The sequence below is a fragment of the Lissotriton helveticus genome, chromosome 3_1 (genome assembly GCF_964261635.1).
Source record: "Lissotriton helveticus chromosome 3_1, aLisHel1.1, whole genome shotgun sequence".
In the NCBI taxonomy this organism is placed as follows: domain Eukaryota; kingdom Metazoa; phylum Chordata; class Amphibia; order Caudata; family Salamandridae; genus Lissotriton; species Lissotriton helveticus.
In genome coordinates, this window is record NC_136061.1 from 1,990,614,105 (window position 1) to 1,990,636,141 (window position 22,037).

The following is a 22,037-nucleotide window of genomic DNA, read 5'->3' on the forward strand; positions in this document are numbered from 1 at the left end:
AAGATGATAAAAGACCTACCTCGTGAAAGCAAAAAACAATAAAGCTATACCACCAGATATGGAAAATTCAAGTTCTTTGCACATCAAAAACAACAAAAAATCTCTACGTTTTAAGGTCACTGTAACCAAATTTACTACATGAGACAGGCTTTACAGCAATGATAACAAAAGTTTTAACTTCCTGCTTGTTAGAAGTACAAATCTCCAGAGACCAAAATAAGATGAAAGGTCTGTTTATTAACCATCCACTCTCCTCACTGGAGAGTGTCTCAACATTCCATGGCAAGCTTCAGGGTGGGGCATACCAACAGGGTCAAGGGGAAAGGGGTGGATGGGACATACCATTTGGGAGATTAATTATAACACATCTCCTTCCCATAGGGTGACACAGAGCAAGGAACAGGATCCCCCCATGGGGATAGGGCTGTACCATAGCACCATAAAAAGGAGAAGAATAGAACACAGAACATTACTCATGTGCATTTACGATCTTGTCAAAGCTCCACCATTGGCCATTCTCAAGTTGGACCACATTCTTAAGCACTTTAACAATTTTACAAGGCATGTAATATTTACTTTGGGTAGCTCCCACTTTGGTGTTCTTTCTGACTTGTACTCTATCACCTACCTCCCACTTAGAATCCTTCACCCCGTGCTTAGTGTCATACCACCGTTTGTACCTATCTTGGTGGAGATGGACTTTCTCTGCACTTGCCCCCTGGTCCGCTACCCTGGGCTCACCCCCACTCAGCCAACTAGGATTCAACTTGGTGCAAGGTTCACGCCCACGCAGTGCTACAAAGGGTGAGATACCTGTGACCTTATTTGGGGAGGTGTGATACGCCCACAGGCACCTTCTAACGAACACTTCTATATCATGCCCGTTGGTTGCCGCCAATTGAATATGTTCCTTTATGATTCTGTTTGCTCGTTCGACTAAACCATTGGCTTTAGGGCAATATAGGGCAGTGGTCTCATGTTTGATGTCCAAACCCTGGAGAAATGCACGCATCTCTTCCGAGAAAAATTGCACTCCGTCATCTGTTACCAAAGTCACTGGAATGCCCTCTTCAACAAACACTCCATTCAAAAACTCAATCACAGTCCTTATGATGACGGAGTGGACAAACTTGTGTTTGATCCAATGGGTTGTATAATCGATTAACACCAGCAAGAATCTTCTCCTCTCTCCCAGTTCTTGCATAGGCCCGATAATGTCCATGGCCAGCTTGCTCCATGGTTTGGTTGGCACTTCCACTGGAGATAATGGTGCTTTCTGTACTGCTTTTGACTTGTCGCTTTTAGCGCACGCCCCACAATCCTTAACGGCTTGTTCGGCCATGGCATCCATCCTGGGAAACCAAAAACTGGATCGGACTCTGGCTTTAGTAAGGCTGCGCCCTAGGTGACCTTCATGTGCCAAGTCGATGACCTTCTTCCTGAGGCCTTTGGGAGGAATCACTCTGTGACTACGATAGATTCTGCCTTTTATGAAACTTAGCTCATTTCTCACTCCCCAAAACTCTTCAACGCTAGCTTCGAGTTCATTTTTTTGCTTGGCCATCCATTTTCCATGTACTCCTTCAGCACACCTATTTCTTTGTCATCTTTTGCCTCTTTTTCCCATTCCTCTTCCGTGATAGCAGGTATTTCTGTCATTAGGATAGGACTGTCGAGTGCTTCTTCTTTTTCCTCCATCTCCAGCAATGGTGACCTTGACAGGAAATCCGCGATCTTATTTTCCTTTCCTGGCACATACTCCACTTTGAAATTATAGTGTTCCAGCCCTAGGATCCACCTGCTGATGCGAGGTGTACAATTCTCTAATCCCTTCACGGAAAAGATGAAGGTGAGGGGTTTATGATCGGTTCGGATGGAGAACCTTAAACCCCACAAGAAAAACTTGAAATGTCTGACAGCCCAGAAACAGGCCAGGGCCTCCCTTTCAATGACGGAGTAGTTACGTTCTGGGTTTGTGAGACTCCGGGATGCAAACGCAATGATTTTCTCCTCTTTACCGTTTTTTTGTATGAGTGTTGCACCCAGGCCCTTGTTAGAAGCATCTGTGGCTAGGGTGGTTTTCTTTGATGCATCAAATGTTCCTAATGCTGGGGAGGATACCAATTCCTCTTTAAGCGATTTAACCACAGCATCATGTTCTTTGTTCCATTGGAAATCCTTGTTTTTCTTCATTAATTCCCTCATGGGCTCACACTTGGCCGCAAAATTTTCCACGTATTTTGACATATACTCTAAAAGTCCTAAGAAGGACGTTAGTTCTTCTTTGTTCTTGGGACTAGGTGCTTCCATCACAGCTTGAATTAAACTGCCCTTCGGTCTGAAACCATCTTCTATGATCTTGTGGCCTAAGTACTCTACTTCCTTCACTTTTATTTTACATTTCTCCTTCTTCACAGTCAGGCCGGCCTCCATAAGTCTGCTGAACACCTGTCTCGCGACCCCATCATGTTCTTCCTCGGTTTGCCCATACACGAGGATGTCGTCCTGGAAACACATGGTGTTCTTTACTCCTTCCAGTATTTTCTGCATCGCTTTCTGGAAAATGGCTGCTGCAGACGCTAGGCCGAAGGACATCCGTTTGAACATGAAAGCTCCTGATGGGGTGATGAACGCCGTGAGGGGCCTTGATTCTGGATGGAGTTCAATTTGGTGATATGCCATGGACAGATCTATCACACTGAAGTATTTAGCTGGACCCATGGTGCTCAGCATCTCGTTAATTATAGGCAAGGGATGTCTCTCGACCCATATATTATCGTTGAGGCTGCGCAAGTCCACACAAAGACGAACGCCTTCCCCACTGGCCTTGGCTGCGATGACAATAGGAGCCAACCACTCAGTGCAGGTTACAGGTTGAATTATATCCAACTCGCAAAGTTTGCGCAACTCCTCTTCTAGTGGTACCTTCAACTTGAGGGGTACGGGGCATAGTCTATGTACAACTGGTCTTGCGTTATGTTTCAACTTGATTCTGTGTTGGAACATGTGTAGGCAACAAAGCTCGTCCCTGAATAATTTCCCAAATTCATCACAAATGTTTTCACTTTCTTGGGACCTGTCAGTGAGTAAAACCTGCTCAGCACTATTGGGATCTAGGATGATACCCAACTCTTTTTGGTGAACCCATCCCAGTAGGTTGGATCCTGATTCCACTACATACACTGGACCAAAAGTCTCCCTGTCTTTAAAGCGTAGATGAACATTTTTCATGCCCACTAACGGTATTTTACCTTTGTTATACCCTGTGGGAGAAATGTCAGGCATTTTTAACTGTTTCACATTACAATTTCTCATGGACACAAAATCACCATGGTTCAGTAAGGTGTAAGGCGAGCATGAATCTGCATACATTTCTACACATTGGCCATCGAGGAAGACATCACATTTAGGGTAAATTGCATTTACAGTACCATCAATGTCTTTTACCTGCAAAATTATTTTCCCGCTTCTAGGTTCTATGCACTTTACTTCCCTGGCTGCATTTTTTTCCGTACTCCTACCATCTATTCTTGTGTGTTGTTCACCATCTCTACATACTCTCGCGAAATGCCCTCTCCTATTAATTTTTTTACACGTAACAAACCTGGCAGGGCACTGGTAAAAGGTCGCAAAATGGTTATTGCTGCCACACCTGTAGCACTTAGGACCATTCTCCTTTTGATCTCCTCGAACTCCGTAATTGTCTTTTGACCTGACCTTACATACTTCATTACAATCCTCTTCATCTTTTATAGAAGCTACTTCCTCTCCATTGGTTCTCATCTCCTTGATACATCTAGTTGTGTGTTCTACAGATTTAGCTATTTCAATGGCTTCTCTTAACCCTGGGTTTTTTGCAAGTAACTTTTCTTGAATGCGTGGGTTATTGGTACACCTTACAAGTTGATCTCTTATAAGGGAATCAGTTAAGTTACCAAACTCGCATAGCTGTGTTAAACCCCACAATGCAGCAATGAAATTTTGCACGGATTCTTGCTTACCCTGACATCTTTTGAAAAACTTATGGCGCTCCAACACAACATTTATCTTGTCCCCAAAATGTTTTTATAATTTCTCCATAGTTTGCTCATATACATCTACACCTGTTTCATCCTCACCCTCCTGTTCTAGCATTGGAAGAGATTCGTATACTTTTCGCCCTTGCCTACCTAAGTTGTGTAATAGAATGTGTTTTTTCCTTTCTCGCTTGTACTTTTCACCACCCACAGCTATCAAATATGATTCAAATAGTTTCACCCACTCCTTCCAGCTGATTTCTGGTTCCCATATCTCATTCAAAAAGGGTGGGGGTTGGCTCATACTTGCTGCTGCCATGCTTGACTTTTCACAAAGGAAAAAAAACCAAACAATATTCTAGGTGACACTCCAGCAGAAGACAATTGAATAACCAGGAGACACTTATAGGGTTTCACAATAGCAAATAGAATAACAATAAGGAAAAAAAAAATCTATCAACAGGAAATTCCTTGCCAAATGAGATAATCCCGAGAGATTTACTGGCTTCCCCCTCCCTGTTCGATGTCAACCATTGAATGTGGCTTGGGACAGAGTCAGTACATTACTTCAATTCAATTCAAAATTCTTTATTCGACTGCGTGAAATACAGTCATAAAAGTGCATTAAAATACATATATATACAAAACATGTTAAAAAGGATCAATACGTCAGATAATCATAGAAAAGTACATGATATCACGGTCAGTTGTATATATATATTTCATCAGAGACTTATTTAAGGGGGTAAAATAGTTCGGTTAGGAGTCAGCCTTCCATACTTTTTCTGAATTTCAGGGCTGTTTTTAAAAAGTTATATATAAAAAGAGTGCAATCACCGTGCAGCATTTGAAGATATAGTAGTGCTGGCATTATTTGCACAAAGTTCAATTTTTTAAGCAAAGGTTTTAAAAACATTTTCCGCGGGGTCTCGTAAAATGAGCATATAAATAAAAAGTGTGCCATGTCTTGCGGAGACTTATTGTCGCAGCCGCAAGATGGCAACACTGTCCCTCTATGGGCTCCACTCGGTACGGCTAGCATCAAATGAAATAAACCAAAACGAAATCTACTCAATAGGAAGCGTTCATATCTGGAGGTAGGCCAGGATAGGTATGGTTCAGTTTGTATACTTGTTGTAATTAAAACATGTCTCATAACACTATCCTTTTTCAGTTCGGTGTCTTCCCTAGCAAGCTGTCTATTCAGCAAGAAAGTATCTTTTACATATATTACATCAAGCTTGGATACTTGCTGAGGTGTTAAAAAGAGATCCAGCCTGCCTAGATCTTGAAGGCAGTTTCTGATGTATTTTAGCCAGGGTATCTTGAATTTCCCTTCCCAAGTTAGTGCTTCGAGGAGGATATTATGGGTTAATGGTATTTCGTCATTCAGCCAACATTTAAGCCAACAGAGCAAAGGGTTTACAGCGATCTTATCCCCTATGTGTGGCATGCCCAGTTCCTCATGGGTGGAAAAATTAGCGGTACACTTTGGTAGACACAGGACCTGTTTTAAAAAGTTGTTTTCAACAGTTGTAAGGACGCCCACAGGGGCAAAGCCCCAGAGTTCGCTTCCGTAACTTGCGACTGCAATACTTTTAGCTTGATATAATTTCATCAGGGCGACTACTGGTGTGTTGCCCATTTTGCGCGCAAAGTCCATTATTCCAGCGTTGGTCCTTATTAGTTCATCTTTCTTTTTACTTATTGCGGGTCCCCATGTGAGTTTAGAATCAAACAATACTCCTAAGTATGAGAAGGTTTTTGTTGTTGGTATTTTCCCCCCGTTGATAAAAAAGGGGTAGGACTTTTTTGATCCAGAGCCTACCTTCATAACAAAAGATTTTGAATTGTTGATACTCAAACCCCGCAAATTCATAAATTGGAGAAAGGAATCTAACAATTTCTGGAGACCTAGTGCAGTTCTGGAGATAAGAACGGCGTCATCTGCATAAAGCAGAACAGGGACGCCCTTTTTCCCTATGTAAGGGTAGTCCGTATCAGTTGTTAAAAGATGCTCCTCAAGACCATTTATATATAAATTAAAAAGTACATTACTTATGTAGCTTAGGATGTGCCCGCAAAGCAACAGTACCAGGCAGGAGGCAGCGTTCCTTGTTCGTGAAGAGTTAATGATTTCACACAAATACCGGCCCTCAGCTGTTGGTGCGCCGGGGAACGCCCCAGATATCCGGCTAGAGAAAGCTCAGAGACGCTGACAGGAATCTTCGTGTGCCCGGCCCCCGGGTCTCCACAAGGCGCAGAGACAACAGGCTATCCAGATCCAGATCCAGATCCACACAACAGCGGGACACCTCGAATCGTGTCAGCCTTCACTCATTCCATCGACGATATGGCTTGCCCCAAGTTCATAAAGACACCAGCAACCGCAGGCACTCCGAGACAGCAGGACCCGGTACGGCATCACACTGGTACAGATACAGGCTCCGATGTACCCGCAGGCGTCAACTACTATGCCGGACAGACGAGAGGCACAAAGGCATAGGTAGGCTCTGGTTATATTACTACTTCACCAAGGGAACACATAACAGAGCACTCGGTCAGCCCTTCCATGCCCAAACCCGACATGCAGTCAAAAGTGTATTTATGACCTGTAAGTCCAGGCAGTCACAGTTGCTCATAAACGAACAGGAGGACTTCTTGAACAGTCTTATCCTTCACAAGATAATCCCGGAAACAAATCCTTTTGCAGCTAATTCACACGCCCAGCCCGATTAGTAGTCACGGGGCTAACCGCGCGTCAGTTCCTCACTTCAATCATCCACAGCATACAAAGGTTCACACTTGGACGGATGACAGCTGGCAAATATCGCACCACAAAGCTTAGCACCACGCCACAGAAGTAGGTTGGCTCTCACCTCCCGTACACGTACTTCCCTGTCACTTATTCCAACCGCTTCCTCCTTGACTTCCGAATACTTATTCATCCAGCGTAGTTCCCTGGATCACTGACACTTCCAAAGAGTTCTTTTCAGATTCTTTCTTCCTACACAAGGCTACCTAAACTCTTGTGTGTGTGTGTGGAGAGAGTACTCAAAGGGGAGATGGTTAACTTCTTCCCCCTGCGCAGTCCGTCGCCAGTGTTAGAAGTACAAATCTCCAGAGACCAAAATAAGATGAAAGCAGGTCTGTTTATTAACCATCCACTCTCCTCACTGGAGAGTGTCTCAACATTCCATGGCAAGCTTCAGGGTGGGGCATACCAACAGGGTCATGGGGAAAGGGGTGGATGGGACATACCATTTGGGAGATTAATTACAACACTGCTGTTATGTAATTCTTTACAAACAAGCATATAAAACTACTTGCATCAGACCTTCAAAGCAGTATGAAATATGGCATTAAGGTTGTCAACGGATAAATAGAGCAACATCACTCATGTAAATAATGGATCACTTTGCCTATAACTAAGACTCAGATTTTTATTTAAACAGCTACAGCTACTTTACAGTGGAAGAAACACACTGACAAACATGAGAAAATGTATGATACAAACTTATATCTCAAATTTATGGAGAGGCTTGACAGATAGCAGGCAGGGGTTAAGACCTGTTTACAGTATCAAGTCGGCTTTCCTTGCCACCCTGGAGTATCTCAGGATGAAGAAGGACAATGGAAGTGGCAGCACTATGATCCTTCTTGATCTATTGGCGGCCAGTGACACCTTGGTCCACTCCATGTGGGATAACAGCCTTGTGATAGTGAGGATTTCATGTTCATGACTGGCATAGTGAGAAGGCTTCCTTGTTGGTGTGTCTATCGCAGTTCTCTCTTCTTTTAATCCTTCATCTGTTCTGAAGACCGAATTGTAGTAGTCAATCAACCTTCGCTTAATCATATTGCAATTTTATAGTGCCTTAATCCTCAATTGGGGTAGAGGGACAAGTGTCTTTTAGCATGTCTGAGCAAATAACATTGTAACATTTGTAAAGCCCTTATCTAGTGGATTACCCTGTTTACCATTGAGTCCTCAATCCCTCTTGAGCCAAGAGAAAGTTTGGGGATATTAGTCATAAAAACTATTGCTGGTGGTAGATTTTTGCAGATCCTATCAGTATGTTCGCAAGGCAATGAATCTTTTTCATTTTTGGGGTGGAGGGTCACCATATGGGGGCTCTTGAATGGGTGGTAGAGGGTAAGTGATTGGACAGGCAATCTGGGCGCGGAATTGAGCTCTTACACAGGGTAACACTCATATGAGCAGTATTACTCAAATACAATTGGTGTTTATTTAATCCCTGCTGATTGGGCAGGGGCAGGCAAGACATTGGTGCCAAAACATCTGCCTCAATGCCACTATTAGTAGCATTAAACACAGCCAGAGTTTGGCTCTCACTCAGGCCTCAGAGATGGGTTTGTGCATAAGCTCCCTGTCCTTTAACAAGTAGGATTATCAGTACCATGTGTAGATGTCCTATGGGTCATTGCTGTTAGTGACTTGACCATATCTTTAAGCTATAGAATTTCAGTTTTGAGATCACATATCATTTCTAGTAATACTTTATTATCTAGAAATGTTTTTACCTATATTACTCTCCACATCTTTAGCTACATCTGAGCTAACTGCTGACAACGTTGGAGGATCAAGGTCGGCTAAAGGAGAAAATCTTTTGTTACAAACGACTATTGGTTCGAGGAGTATGAGTACCTAACTAGGCTCCAGAGGAGTGAAATTTCCATGATGGACAGGCTGTTCTGTGGAAATGTCAGTAGCCCTATGAGCAATAGGTTAAGTGAGCTTGAAATCCACAATGTTGCAGTCTCTCTCCTTTGCAGCAAGACAGCTGAAAGTGCTACAGAGTGCAAGGTGGTTTTGGGCCTGTCTTCCCCCCCCCCCCCTCAGGCAGCAAACACCAAATGATGTTGGGGCTTAGAGTCTCCAACGTCACAGTCTCTTTCTCATGCAGTGGAACAGCTGAAAGCGCTATATAGTGCCAGGTGGCTGTGTGGGCCCGCCTCCTTCCGCATCCGCAGCAAAGGATCCTGGGGTTTGGAGTATCCCACGTCGCAATTCCAGTAGTCACTTTTTACGCAGCTGTGGGGCTTCTCTTCCGGGTCAGCAGGAGGAGCGGCTTCTTGCAAAAAGTCGACATTTTCAACCAAATCCACCTGTTCTGAGAATATTGTCCAAGTCTAGATAACATGAAAACATATGGTGTATCTTATAATTTTGGATTATAAATATTCAAATAAGTTCCAGCCAGGCATCTATTTAAATGTTTGCAAATATCATGTATATTGGCACTTTAATTCCCGACTTTTCCTTATCTACTCATGAGCGCTCTCCCAAGCACCTTCTTTTCACTCACCATTGAGCAACTATATTATAAAAGTGTATTGTACAAATTTACTTATTATCCAAACGCAACATACAATTGTGAATTTATTTATTTTAAGGGTGTGTTATTAATTTTTGGGCACTATTGAATATTTAACTTAAAATATGTCCGTTGGGACCAATTGTAGTTTGTATCAAAGTAAGAAAAAGGCAGCCTTGGCCTTGAAACTGCAGGTCAGGCTCAGCCACTATACCTATGGTCATGGTGCCAGAATTGGGTCGGTCAGCAGAGGCAGTCTCACCGAACAGAGTCTAAGACCTTGCCATTGTAGTGCAGGTATTTGACTCGGTCTCTTACTCCAGCAGTCAGTGCACAGCGACTGTGACCCTTATGATGGCTGAGCACTTGGCGCAGTACCACCACAGTGCACCATGCCCTTCTGAGTAAGGCTGGGGGGCGTAGGGACAAACAAACTGTGGCCAGTGACAGCTCCATTGGCTGGTGAAAATCCATTAGAGTCCAGGGTAAGGTGTTGTTCTGCGATTACAGGCTGGGGCTGCCGTACTGACCACCAGAACCTGTTAGAGATGCAGTCCCTGCAGCCTATGTGTATGGGACATTAATATGAGGCCCTCACTGCTTGTTACTGTCTGGGATGATAAATGGCAATTGCTGTGTTGAATTAATCAATTAACCAATACTTGTTAAACACGGCTACTCACCCATGAGGGTCTCAAGGCGCTGTGTGGGGGAGGGGGGGAGAGGGGGTATTGAAGGTCCGACTGGGTGTTGAGGTGCATTCGAAGAGTCAGGTCTTGAGATCCTCCCTGAATTGTTTCAGCGACGGGGATAGCCTGAGGTGGAGAGGTATGGTGTTCAAGGTTTTTGCAGTGAGCTCCGGTCTTGCTGATCCAAGGCACAGTGGCTAGGGCCAGTTGGTGGAAATGAAGTGTCTGGTGGGTATGTAGAATATGAGGCGGTTGTTCAGGTATGCTGGTCCGGCATCGTGGAGGGCTTTGTAGGCATGTGTGAGGAACTTGAAGGCAATTCTTTTGTTGACTGGGAGCCAGTGGAGTTCTTGTAGGTGTTCAGAGATGTGGCTGAGGCGGGGATGTTGAGGATCAGTCTGGCTGCAGTGTTCTGCACGTTCTGAATTTCATAAGGAGTTTCTGGGTGATGCCGGCAGTGTGTGTTGCAGTAGTCGAATCTGCTGCTGATGAGTGTGTGGGTGACCATCTTCCTGGACTCAGTGGGGATCCATCTGAAGGTCTTCCAAAGCAGGCAAAGAGTGTAAAAACATGATGAAGAAACTGCGTTGATCTGGTGGTTCATGGTGAGCGATGAGTCCAGTATGATGCTGAGGTTTCGTGTGTCGTCCATGGGGGTGGGGAGGCGGGTCCTAGCTTGGCGGGTCACCAGGATTCTTCCCAAGCAGAGGTGTTGGGCCCTACGATAAGGACTTCCGTCTTGTCCGAGTTGAGCTTTAGGCAGCTGTCTCATCCAGTTGGCGACGGCATTCACCCCATTGTGAAAGTTGTCCCTGGCGATGGGACACTCGCTGGTGAGGGAGAGGATCAGCTGGGTGCCATCAGTGTAGGAAACTATGTTGAGCCCTTGGCTCTTGACGATGGGTGCGAGCAGGGTCATGGAGATGTTGAAGAGGGTCAGCTTGTGGGAGGAGCCCTGAGGCTCTCTGAAGCTGATCTCTGGGGGTTCCCAGAGGAACAGAGAAATTCGGCTGTGTTCTACCGGTGATAAAGGCGCGGATCCAGTCATGGGCTTTGTCGCTGATGCCGGAGTCGTGAAGTATGGTGATTAGGGTGCGGTGAGAGGCGTGCCGAAGGCGGCCGAGAGGTTGAGAAGAATGAAGGCTACTGTTTCTCCCCAGTCGAGGAGGAAGCGGATGTCACCAGTGGCAGAGAGGAGGGCGGTCTCAGTGCTGTGGTTGATTCGGAAGCTGGATTGAGAGGAGTCCAGGACGTGGTTGGCTTCATTGAAGTCCAAGAGTGATGGCTTTCTCGATGACCTTGGCTGGGAAGGGGAGCAGGGAGATGGGTCTAAAATTCTTGAGGCCTGTTGGGTCAGCGGACAGTTTCTTTAGCAAGTAGTTGATCTCGGCGTGTTTCCAGTCGTCGGGGAAGTTGGGGGTCTCGATGGAGCAGTTGATGGTGCTGCGTAGTTCGGGGGTGATGGTGGTGGCTGCTCTGTGGAAGATGTGGTGCGGACAGTGGTCTGAGGAGGCTTCGGAGTGAATTATGTTAGGTAGGTGCAGAGTTTGTTGCAGAGGTCTTGGGAGGGTGGGATTTCTGTGGTCTCACTGTGGGGTTTGGCAAACTCCTTGAAGAGCTCTTTGCTGTTGTGTGCATAGGCGTTGATTCTGAATTGAAGAGCCGTTTTCTTAGCGGTTTTGAGGAGGGTGTGGAGTGCGGTGATGGAGGCTTTGAAGGCTGCATGGGTTTCAGGGGTTTTGTTCTCCCTCCAGCTCTTGTTGAGCCGACTACAGGGGGTCTGGACTTGTGGAAGGCAGGAGTGAACCGGTTGGGTTGGAGTGTTGCTTGCCGGGTGCAGTCTTGAGGGGCACCAGCGCATCGGAGCAGTTGGAGATCCATCGGTGGAGGTTGCATGCTGAGGTATTGAAGTCTGTGGATGAAGGTGGTATAGTAGTGCTGTGCGAGGCAGTGAGATGTTATTCAAAGACCTTGTTCCAGTTGCGGCAGGGAGGCGGTGGATGCGGGGATGTATGGTGGGTTTGCTGAAGGTAAAATTAACACAGTGGTAGTTGGTCCAGAGGAGTTCATAGGGGTGGCTGTAGGTGATGTTTTCACTGGGTGAGAAGACGGGATCTAGGGTGTGTCCCGCTGTGTGAGTCGGAAAGGTAACTAATTGGTTGAGTCTGATGTTGGCGAGGTTCTCCAGGAGGGATGCAGTGTTCTGGTCATTGGGGTTGCCCAGGTGGACATTGAGGTCGCCAAATAGGATGTAATCAGTGGATGCAAGAACCTGGGGTACAAAAAAGTCAATGATGGAATCGGTGAAGGTGGAGGCAAGGTCCCTGTGTTATGTAAAGAGGGTCTTACAGAGGATGGTGTTGGTCTTGACATGGAAGTGGAGATATTCCATGGTTGCCGAGGTGATGTCGTCCGAGTGGGAAGTCAGGAGGAGGGATTTATTGTGGACGATGCCGATTCCTCCTCCTGGTTGGTTGGTGCGATCCTTGCAGATAATGTTGTAGACGTCGGGATAGCAATGGCTATGTCCGGGCCAGAGCTGGAGTTTTTCCAGGTTTCCGTGAGGAAGGTGATGTCGGGGGTGACGTAGTCAAGGAGGTCCCAGATTTCTGTGGTGTGTTTGTGGAGGGAGCATGTGTTGAGGAGGATGCAGCTGAGCCGTTGGGTGCGTTGTGGATTGGCTGGGCGGCAGGAGGAGGTGGAGTGCGGAGGTGGGCAAGGGTGCAGCTGCGGCAGGATAAAGGTCCTTGGGTTTCCTTCGGCGATGCGAGGTGGCAGGCGGTATGTTGTCTGGTGTTGAGGGCGAGAAAGGTGCTTGGGTCATACCGTTGGAAGGTCCGAGAACCAGGATCCATGGCGTTGAGTGCGGTCCAGGCGCAGACAGGCTTGCCTTTGGCGTGCCGGTGGCACAGCCATGCAGTGACCGTCATTAGGTACTGTGAGGGGGAGGGCTGGACAGCTGGGAGGCAGAAAGCGTGGCTCAGGAAAGGAGCGGGCCGTGGGGTCTGGCAGGGGCACAACGCGAAAAGGTTAAAAAAGAGCAATAAAGAGCAGGAAAAGGGGGAAAAAGAGCAATGAAGAACAGAAAAAGTGTGAAAAAGAGGAATGGAGAAAAAAGGAAAAAGTGCAAAAGGAAAAAGCATTTGCAATGCAATAGGTCTCGCATTTGCGAGAGATCGAGCTATTGGCATTGTAAATGACAATGTCTTTTATCTATGTGTTTTTAGGACCAGTAGGTAGTGCTTTCAGGTTTTCAAAACACATAAATAATAGGCATTGTTATTTACAATGCCAATAGATTAAACTTGCAAATGCGAGACCTATTGCATTGCAAATGCTTGTTAGATTCTGCCCCTGAGGCATCCCCACCTCCAGGCTCCCCTCCTGCCCCAGACCGAGTCTCTGTTTTATTGAAAAGGATTGTCCCTTGTATGCTGCTTGATTCTTACTGGTTGGGCATGTTGGATAACCATGCACTAATCTCATATAATACATATAGTTTGGGCGACATGAAAGCAAGGCATCCATAAGCTCAAAAGCAGAGTCAGTTCTCTTGGTTTGTGAAATATACTGCTGTTTGTTCAACAGCAATAACCAAACACGAATGGTGAATATTCATGTGCTAATGCAACAACCTGTACTTTTTCAAACACAAATGTGCAAATACAGCAACATAGACTTTTTAAACACGAATGGTGGCTATTTATGTCCAAATGCAGCAACCAGTAATTCTTGAAGTCAGAACGTCCATGGTACATCTGAAGACACCACCAGGTCTGCAGCTGATGCATGCACATTGCTCACCTCACACTGAACATGGATACTCATGAACCAGCACAAACGTGCCTTTCGCAGGTGCAGCGCATGGCTTGCACAGCATGTATATGGCGTCCCTAAATGTATCCCCATCTCATGTGGGGCACCTTTGTCGGGTCCGGACTTCCTATCCACCAGCAACTACATTATGGAACTTAAGATACTTACCTTTCTAGTTATGTCTGTCTGTGGGGCTGACAGGCCCAAACATGCAGAGAGCTGTTGACTAAAAAGCTGAGAATTCCTGCAGATGTTGCACAAATAGCTCCAAAGTGACTCCATGTCATGGGCAGTCATTTCAATAGCACGTAAACTGATTTTTAGCTCTTTTCCAAACATCACCGATTTAACCAGGTATGGGATCTGTAGAACAGGTAAAGTGTTTTGTCCAAGATCACACAGCATTGCTGAAGTGGGATGGTATTAATAAAAGGGCCATCTCCTTGAGCCACAATCGTCAAGCTAACACAAGTCGAACTTTCTGTAAATGAAATCTCCGTTCAAAAATTCAGTCATAGACTACAAATGAATAACAACTTCCGGGGAATTTAAGCTGCTGGATACATAAACCTACAAGTACCAGGATACATCGAGAAAAACAGACGTGAACAAACTATGCATATCTGACATGGGGCAAATGTCAGTGCTCGAGGCTCATTTGTAAACACCATCTCAGGCACACAGAGAGGTGCAAATCGGAGCAGCTCGCATAATTCCCGTTCAATGTGGAACACCTGCAACAGTGACGCATCAGCCCGTGCTTGGCTAGATGTGCGAGTGAAAGAAAGGTAGTTGTGAAAGCTTGTCAGCAGCTCAACTGGATACTGGTAGACGAGCTGGCTTCAGTGCAGATGTAGGGTTTAATATGCAGAGCACTAAAGCATGCTTCAAACACTGTAAAGAACAGGTGTTTAGTTTAATCCAGTTGAATGTACTCATTTAACCCCTCCCCTGCTGGTGAAAGAACCACTCCGTCATCAGCTGCGATCGCGCTGTGCTGATGTCCGAGCGGTTCCGTCACGGCCCGCTCGGCACGCCTGCGCGGAGCGGATTCCGCACCTGCGCTGAGCGTTCCATTGAGCGGGCGGGGCCGTGACTGAACCGCTCCGTCATGCGCACAGCGCAACCGCGGCTGTTGACGGAGCGGTTCCGTCACCAGCATGCGCACGCCGCGCGGCCGCCGCGCCCCCTTAGCACTGCGCGGAATAGCCGCCGCAGTGAAGGGGTTCATTGCTCTTGAAAGAATGAAAAGTAGCGCAAGGATAGTTAATTTTACTTGGGACCTAGGATTTTAAGAGCCTCAGACATGCTACTCGATTGCTTGATGCATCTTGGCCACCATTACTAAAGGCCATCCCTCCTCCTCGTAAGGATGAAAGGCTAAGTCGCTGCAGGTGGATTAAAAACAAAATGACTTGCTCAAGGATCTCAGCAAGAGCGGCTAACCCACACTGCTACGTTAGAGGCGCTACCTTACCTCCTCCATGCTGAGGGACATGCAGAGCCGATATTCCTTCTGCAGCATCTCCATCCGCAGTCCTGCTGTTCACACGGTGGCGCTGGTTCCCAAAAAAAAAAACAGTTTATCCCAAATAATCCCTGGCACTTGGCTCACCTCGCAGGCAGGGGCTGTGCCCAGCAGGCCTTTTGCATTGGGAATGGAAAACTCCTCTTACTGTACCCAAAGACACTGGAAAGTTAACCCCCTTGCCGGCCAGAAACCTGATGTCATGGCGGAAGGCGAGGAACCAGCCCGAAGTGCACATTCCAGAACATTCAAGGCTGTGTTTATTTGTAAATTTAAATAAAAAAAAAAAAAAGAGTTGGTTGAGCCGCGCGCAACAACAAGCATGGCCGCAATTATTAAGAATGTAAAGGGAAAAAAAAAAAGGAGTTGGGTGAGCCATGCACACCCGCCAGAATTAAGTATTCTATATAAATGAAACCTGATTGTGTAAATTAAGACAGCACCTGCCTGGCGGCCTTTGGTGCAGGGGGAGCGAGCATATATACAAAGTTATAGCGCGACATTAAGAAAGTGCCTGCCTTGCGGGCTTCGGTGCAGCGGGGGAGGGGAAATTAGCATATTTACAAAGCTATAGAACAACGACAAAGCCACACGAAGCGTAAGGAGGGATGCGAAACAAAGGTTCCCCCCGAGGCTACAATGAATCTGTGAGGTAAGCAGCACAAAAAACACTGGCAAAGCCAATAGGTGTAGTTTGCACGTTTAAACAAGTAGTCCCTAAATAAACACATATACAACTACCGCATAAGAAAACTGTAGTTGGTAAGTGCTACCGCACTATGAAACCGGAAGTGAAGCATTGGAAGCACCACGAATAAGGACCTAGGAAATATAAGTGACACAGGAGTGAGAGAATTGAAGCAAAAGGCGGGATACACGCCTTATAGAGAGATTACAGCAGGTCTAGCAACAGTGCATGCGTGCTGTAGGCTCGACCTAAAACAGAGGCAGAGGCACAAGGACAGAAGGCAGACCAGCAGCAGAGAAGAGATGCTCCCCACTAGCCCACCAAGGATGAGGCGCAGGTTGATGCCTGTGGGTGGAGGAGGGCCTTGAACACCAACCAGCAAGGGTCAGTGGACCTGCATGGGCAGCAGCTACCAGGCGGACCTCGGTTGGGAGGGAAGCAGTTCACTGACAAGTTGGGTCACTATTGCTTGTAACTCTAATGGTTCGTAATGTTACTGCGAGGGGCAGTTAATGTTCAGTACTGTGTGAGGACAACATTTGTGATTACATTACTTTGCCAATGACTAGGTTTTGCAGAAGAGACATGGCAAGGACAAACCTACTGCATTTGTAACTACTTTTTCTACCTGTGAATCGCTACAATCACATCACCACTGTCAACACTCCACCTGCTTGGTCTGTGGAGTCAGTGCCTTACTATAGGAGCTCTTCTGTGGAGTCCACAATATGCAGCAGCACAGCTTTTAGAGTCTGTCAACATGGGTGCCTCTGGAGACCTCGTGAGTGGTAAAGTCTGCCACAATTTCCTATCATTTTCCAAAGAGACCCTCTGAGCAGGGGCGTCTCTAGGCTCATGGCGGCCCTGGTCAGGGAGCGTAGGTAGGGGGCCCCCGGAGGAACGCAGGCGTGGAGGCCAGTGAAGATGGGGGGTCATGGTGTTTGGAAGTGGAACAGAGCCGGAGGCCGCCAAATCCCTGCCAGGGGCCGCCACGCAAATATGTATCCATCCTCAGAGGATTATTATATGAAGGATATATATTGGCGTGGCGGCCCCTGGGGTTTGGCGGCCCTGTGTAGGTGCACAGCTTGCACATGCCTAAGGCCACCCCTGCTCTTCGTATCAGTACTTCTTGATTGAGGAAATACTGATGTAGTATCACTGAATGGAGCGGGGGAGGAGGGTTAGGGAGAGTGTACACACACAAAGACGATGCTCAGACAGCATGCATGGTGGACCCATTTACTATGATTTGCAGCACCCACGAATCCTTGAAGAACTCAGCTGCCGTCTGAAAACCTCAGGGCGTCTACACACTGGCGTAAACATGGCAGTGCTTGATCACATCTAGCTAATGTGTTGACTAATGTAAAGAATTTTTTGCATTCACCTGTACCCACACATCGGGCAAAGTGAGAGGAAACTCACTTCTTCAGTTATTTGATTCTTTTAAACAAAATTCATCCTTACTTTTGCCCATTGCTGTTCAAAGCTTCATGAGTGTTCCATCAAATAAATCAGAAAAGTAAGTTCGAATGTCCTCCATCAACAACGTTTTCAGAACAAGTGGCTTGAGGTTGTTTCTTTTGTCTTGGTGTACAATCCCCGAGTGCAAAGTTTTGTTTTAATCCAGACAACATGCTGTAGGGTAATTAATTCAACTATCAAACAGAACGTAATGAGGAACCAGTACCACAGACTATGATTGATCCATCAACTTTTTTTGAATGCAAACAATACTTGATAAAACCTATAAACTGCTAGTTCGATAACTTTTTCTGTGCCCTGGTTTCACACTCAAATTTATATTCCATCTGCTAATAGACAAGAAACAATGCCTAAGATATCAGAAAGACTAGAGAAATCCCTGCCAGCTAGGAGAGGATCTCTACTTTTAACAGGTGATCCTTGACCACAGTCTCCGTCTACCTGATGGGACAGTAGGCTGCCTGTTACAGTGAAAATTGCACTTACTGGTTTTAATTATTCCTTGGGCGAACTGACTGATTTTCTTTCTATGATACGTTTGTTAAGTCAGAATAGCATGAGGCTACTATAATGAATCTGATTGGGTCATTTTATATGGATTTTGATTTTGCCTATTCCTTTGTTGTTTTCAGGGAGGTTTTTCAAGCCTTCTTATTTGCAAGGATTAGCAAGCTTGCAATCGTATATGGTTGATGTTATTTTAAGGTGAAAAGCACAATGGTATTTATGACAGTAACAGGGCAATATATTGCAGTGTACCTTCTAGAAATTGTGCCAGTCATAAAAATTTTCCTAAAGTTGTTATAGGAAGTAATTTGTAGGCCTCTGTAAAAATATGGGGTCTCCAACATTTTCTGTACAGAGTGCCACTTATGTTCAATGAAATGCATTGAGAGTTACTAATATTATTAGTTTTGTACAATCTGTTTTTTTTATGTACCAGGTGGGCTACTCAGAGGTAGCAGGAGAGCTACATAGCTCACGAGCTACTGGTTGGAGAACCCTGGTATAAATAATTATTCCCTTAGAAGGTTCCAAGACTTCATCACCTTGATTCTTCGATCCTACATCTGTTTTGTAAATGATGCAAATTGCACTTTCTGTACAGCTGTTCAGATTAATCGAACAGTTAAAAAGCAATCCAGAGAGTGTTTTTTAGAAGTAAGTGTGGTACCATTTCCGGCTCAATAGGTTATACAAAATGAAAAGCTGGGGGTATCGAATCTGTTTAGTTAGTGGCTCAGACTTTAAAATCTGCCACAAATTAAAATGTTCTCAGTGTTAGTTTAAAAGAAAACTTGCAGTTTGAATAATTAATGCAATGTACCGGGGGTCTCTATGGATAGTGGGAAGAATTTTTTTACATCGTTTACAATCTGTTGGTTTGTCTTGAGATTTTTAGTGTATCTTTAACGTGGTTTTAAAGACAACTGTGATGCTACCACGCTTTTAAATGGTAGAATTGTAAATCAGCATCTATGATGCTTTAACTTGCCATCTTGCAGTTAAAAAAACGCAAATCCCCAATAGTTAAATTTCAGCTTACAAGTTACTTAGTTACAAAATGACGCACACGGATTTAATCTCCGGGGTTCGCTTTGCTCGCAACCACTTCAAAGCATTCATAAAAGCAAATGTGTGTTAAAAGATGTAATACTCATAAAGCCACAAACAAATCATGTTACTTCGTTCAGACGTCTGCAAATGATAGATGGAAATGCCAGATCCCATTCTGAAACCAAACTTCAGTTTATATCATTTTGCTAAGACATACAAGAAACCATCTGAGAAAGGGCATTGGAAGAGATGTTAATTACAAGTGAGTGGCAAAGTAAAAGGTGTTTACCATGCTTTCAGCAATAATGAAAGTTCAGTGATTCACGTTATTAAAGCACAGGTTATAATTAACATAAAATGTTACTCAAACTAGTCTTGTTGGCTGTTTTAACTACACTGTCTGAAAATAAACACTGATGTACAGATGGGCATATGTGCCCAAAGGCTATCATGGGTTTAAAAGGAGGTAAAGGTAGTTGGACCGATACATCTCAATTACCTTAAGCTGCTTAAAAGCCTTGTGTTAGCTGTGGCTAATAAATTATAGGTACCAAACAAAATCAAAGGATCTCACGCCCTTCCTGTGGAAGCTCAAGGCACGACTAACCAGATTGGTTACAAACCTCCCAATGAATAGGTGAAGACTTTAACAGATACGTGTTTCAGAGTGTAATAGAGTACACTATAAATCCTTACAAAATGAGAGCTGAAACCACTTGCTTTCTCACCTGCTTCCTTCAGGGTGTCGGTCAAATCCAAATACTTTGCCTCTTCTTCGTTGACAGTGTTGTTGTGCCTGAATTCTGTCAAACTCACCCTGGCCCCACCAGAAGCGTGTATACGAAGGGCCAAGAAAGAGAGTTCAGACCCCAGCTCTAGTATCACCTGCCCCCGTACAGACTCGCCTTCTGCGTACCCTGACCTCCCCTCATCCTCCAGCAAAAGGACCGTGAAGGTCTTTAAATGGCCTCGGGGCACCATGGATAGTGGGAGCTAAGGTGAATGAGCGAAAGGCTGGAGACAAGCAGCCAACAAATAAGTGAAGAGCAACAGATATAAAAGTGCAATGACGCTATGGTTAATAATCAGAAAAACAAAAAGACATGAAATTTAGAACTCTATGAATAAAAATGTGGGAACTAGAAATAAGGCACGGAGTGATCATTAAAACATAAAGGCCACATAGGAAAGAAACATAAAAAAGTCATAAAAAAGGAGCGCCGAAAATATAAAAGAAAGAGAAGGAAATGCAAAAAATATCAGTGCAGGCAGAAACTATAAATGAGGTTAGAAAAAGTGACAATCTACAAACAAATATAAAGGCAGAAAAGCAAAAAGTACTGGAGTTAGAAAAAGGAGCCTAAAATTATTACAATGCTATAAATAGAAACGGGGCAATGAATAGACGAAGGGCTCCAAACGGGTGACGAGCAATAAGTTCAACCGCAGCAAAAGGTTCCGAATCATGAAGGGTCACAGGGACTCGAACATAAAAAGGACAAATAGGGTACACACAAGGAAAATAATTAAGCAATTTGAATCTGAAAATGTAACTGGAAATAAGCTGGGGCGATTAAAACACAAATATGAAGTGGGCGAAAATAAAAAAGAACTAGAAAATGGAAAGGTAGGCACATAGCAATGAGTTAGGATAGAAATAGAAAACCTCGCTGAGGCCACAGAAAATAGGCAGGCGCAGCACTGTAAAGGGAGATCAAGGGGACCTGCTGCGCTCCCAATCGAGGATCCCCTTTTGACAGGAGCGCGACCAATTTGAACGTCCTGGGTCAGTGGAAGTCCTGTGGCTGCTCCTCAGGCGGGTGTATGACCCCTTGCAGCGCTGCTGACGGCTCGGTTTATCATGCGGAGTTACGTGGGGCCTCATTTGTTTGGCTGGAGCACCAGGCTAAACAGAGGTCCACTGAGGCGCCGCCTGTCAGACACTGGCTTAACCCCGAGAATGAAGTCCCGGGTTACACCAAAGTATACTCGCTACAAAATACACAGCCAATCAGATTCGTAGATAAACAATATGGCGCAACAAATTCCCTTTAGAACCCCCTCATAGAAAGGAAATGTTGTGAAACGTCGGGCGCGCTCTTCTTCAATACTTATTACCATCCATAAAGGTTTCGTCAGTTAACTGATCAGTCATCCTGCATGTATTTGCCCTATATCATAATACCTTTAGGTTTACACTTCAGATTTAGAGCATATTCACTTATTAAAATCGAACAATCAACAACAGCTTTTGAACTAAAAGTTAAAAGTATATAATCCATTTTTCGCCGGTATTTCAATATATACTAACAAAATTAGAGTATGATCATTATTAGATTTGTTAAGGAATGGAAATATTGTTCTCTTCCTGTTTGTAAAGGACAAGTTACACTTTCAAAATGGCCACCAAATTAGACGACAAAGTCAGGCTGTGCGTCTTACACGTGTCCTTTTTTTGTTTTGCCCACTGGTGAATTTGACTCACGAGATAAACTTGGCCTTGCGTACCCCGGCGTGTTCGGGCATCTCAGACCAATGAAAAGACCGTGCGTTCACGTGCAGAGCCTCCGAGAAACGCCTTCCTTTGACAGCTATCCAATCGGAAGGCACTGCTGGCCATGTGGTTAAGTGGTGATCAAAACAAGATTGCCAAGGCAAACAAGCATTGGAAATGCAATAGGTCTCGCAGCATTAGAGTTAGTGCTTTTAGAATTGTTTATGGGTTTTTGTGTAAATCTTTAGCATTTTTGTTTCCTGTAGCCAATGCTAAAGAATTTTAAAAAAAAGCCATAAACATTTCTAAAAGCTCTAACTCAAATGCTCCGAGACCTATTGCACTGTGTGAGGGTGAGGGGTTGAGGGTGAGTGAGGGTGAGACGGAAAGTTGTGGAAAAAGTCGAAAAAGAGAAGACACTG

The 22,037-nt window shown here is 45.0% G+C and overlaps 1 protein-coding gene across 1 annotated transcript in view; it reads right to left on the bottom strand.

Moving 5' to 3' along the window:
- Positions 1–21,124, bottom strand: part of ARRDC4 (arrestin domain containing 4) — a 199,404-nt gene extending 178,280 nt beyond the window's left edge. The window contains exon 1 of the mRNA XM_078683142.1: positions 19,850–21,124. Coding sequence (XP_078539268.1) covers positions 19,850–20,102 — 253 coding nt within the window. The 5' untranslated portion in view covers positions 20,103–21,124. The remainder of the gene's footprint in view (positions 1–19,849) is intronic.
- Positions 21,125–22,037: the final 913 nt, after the last annotated feature.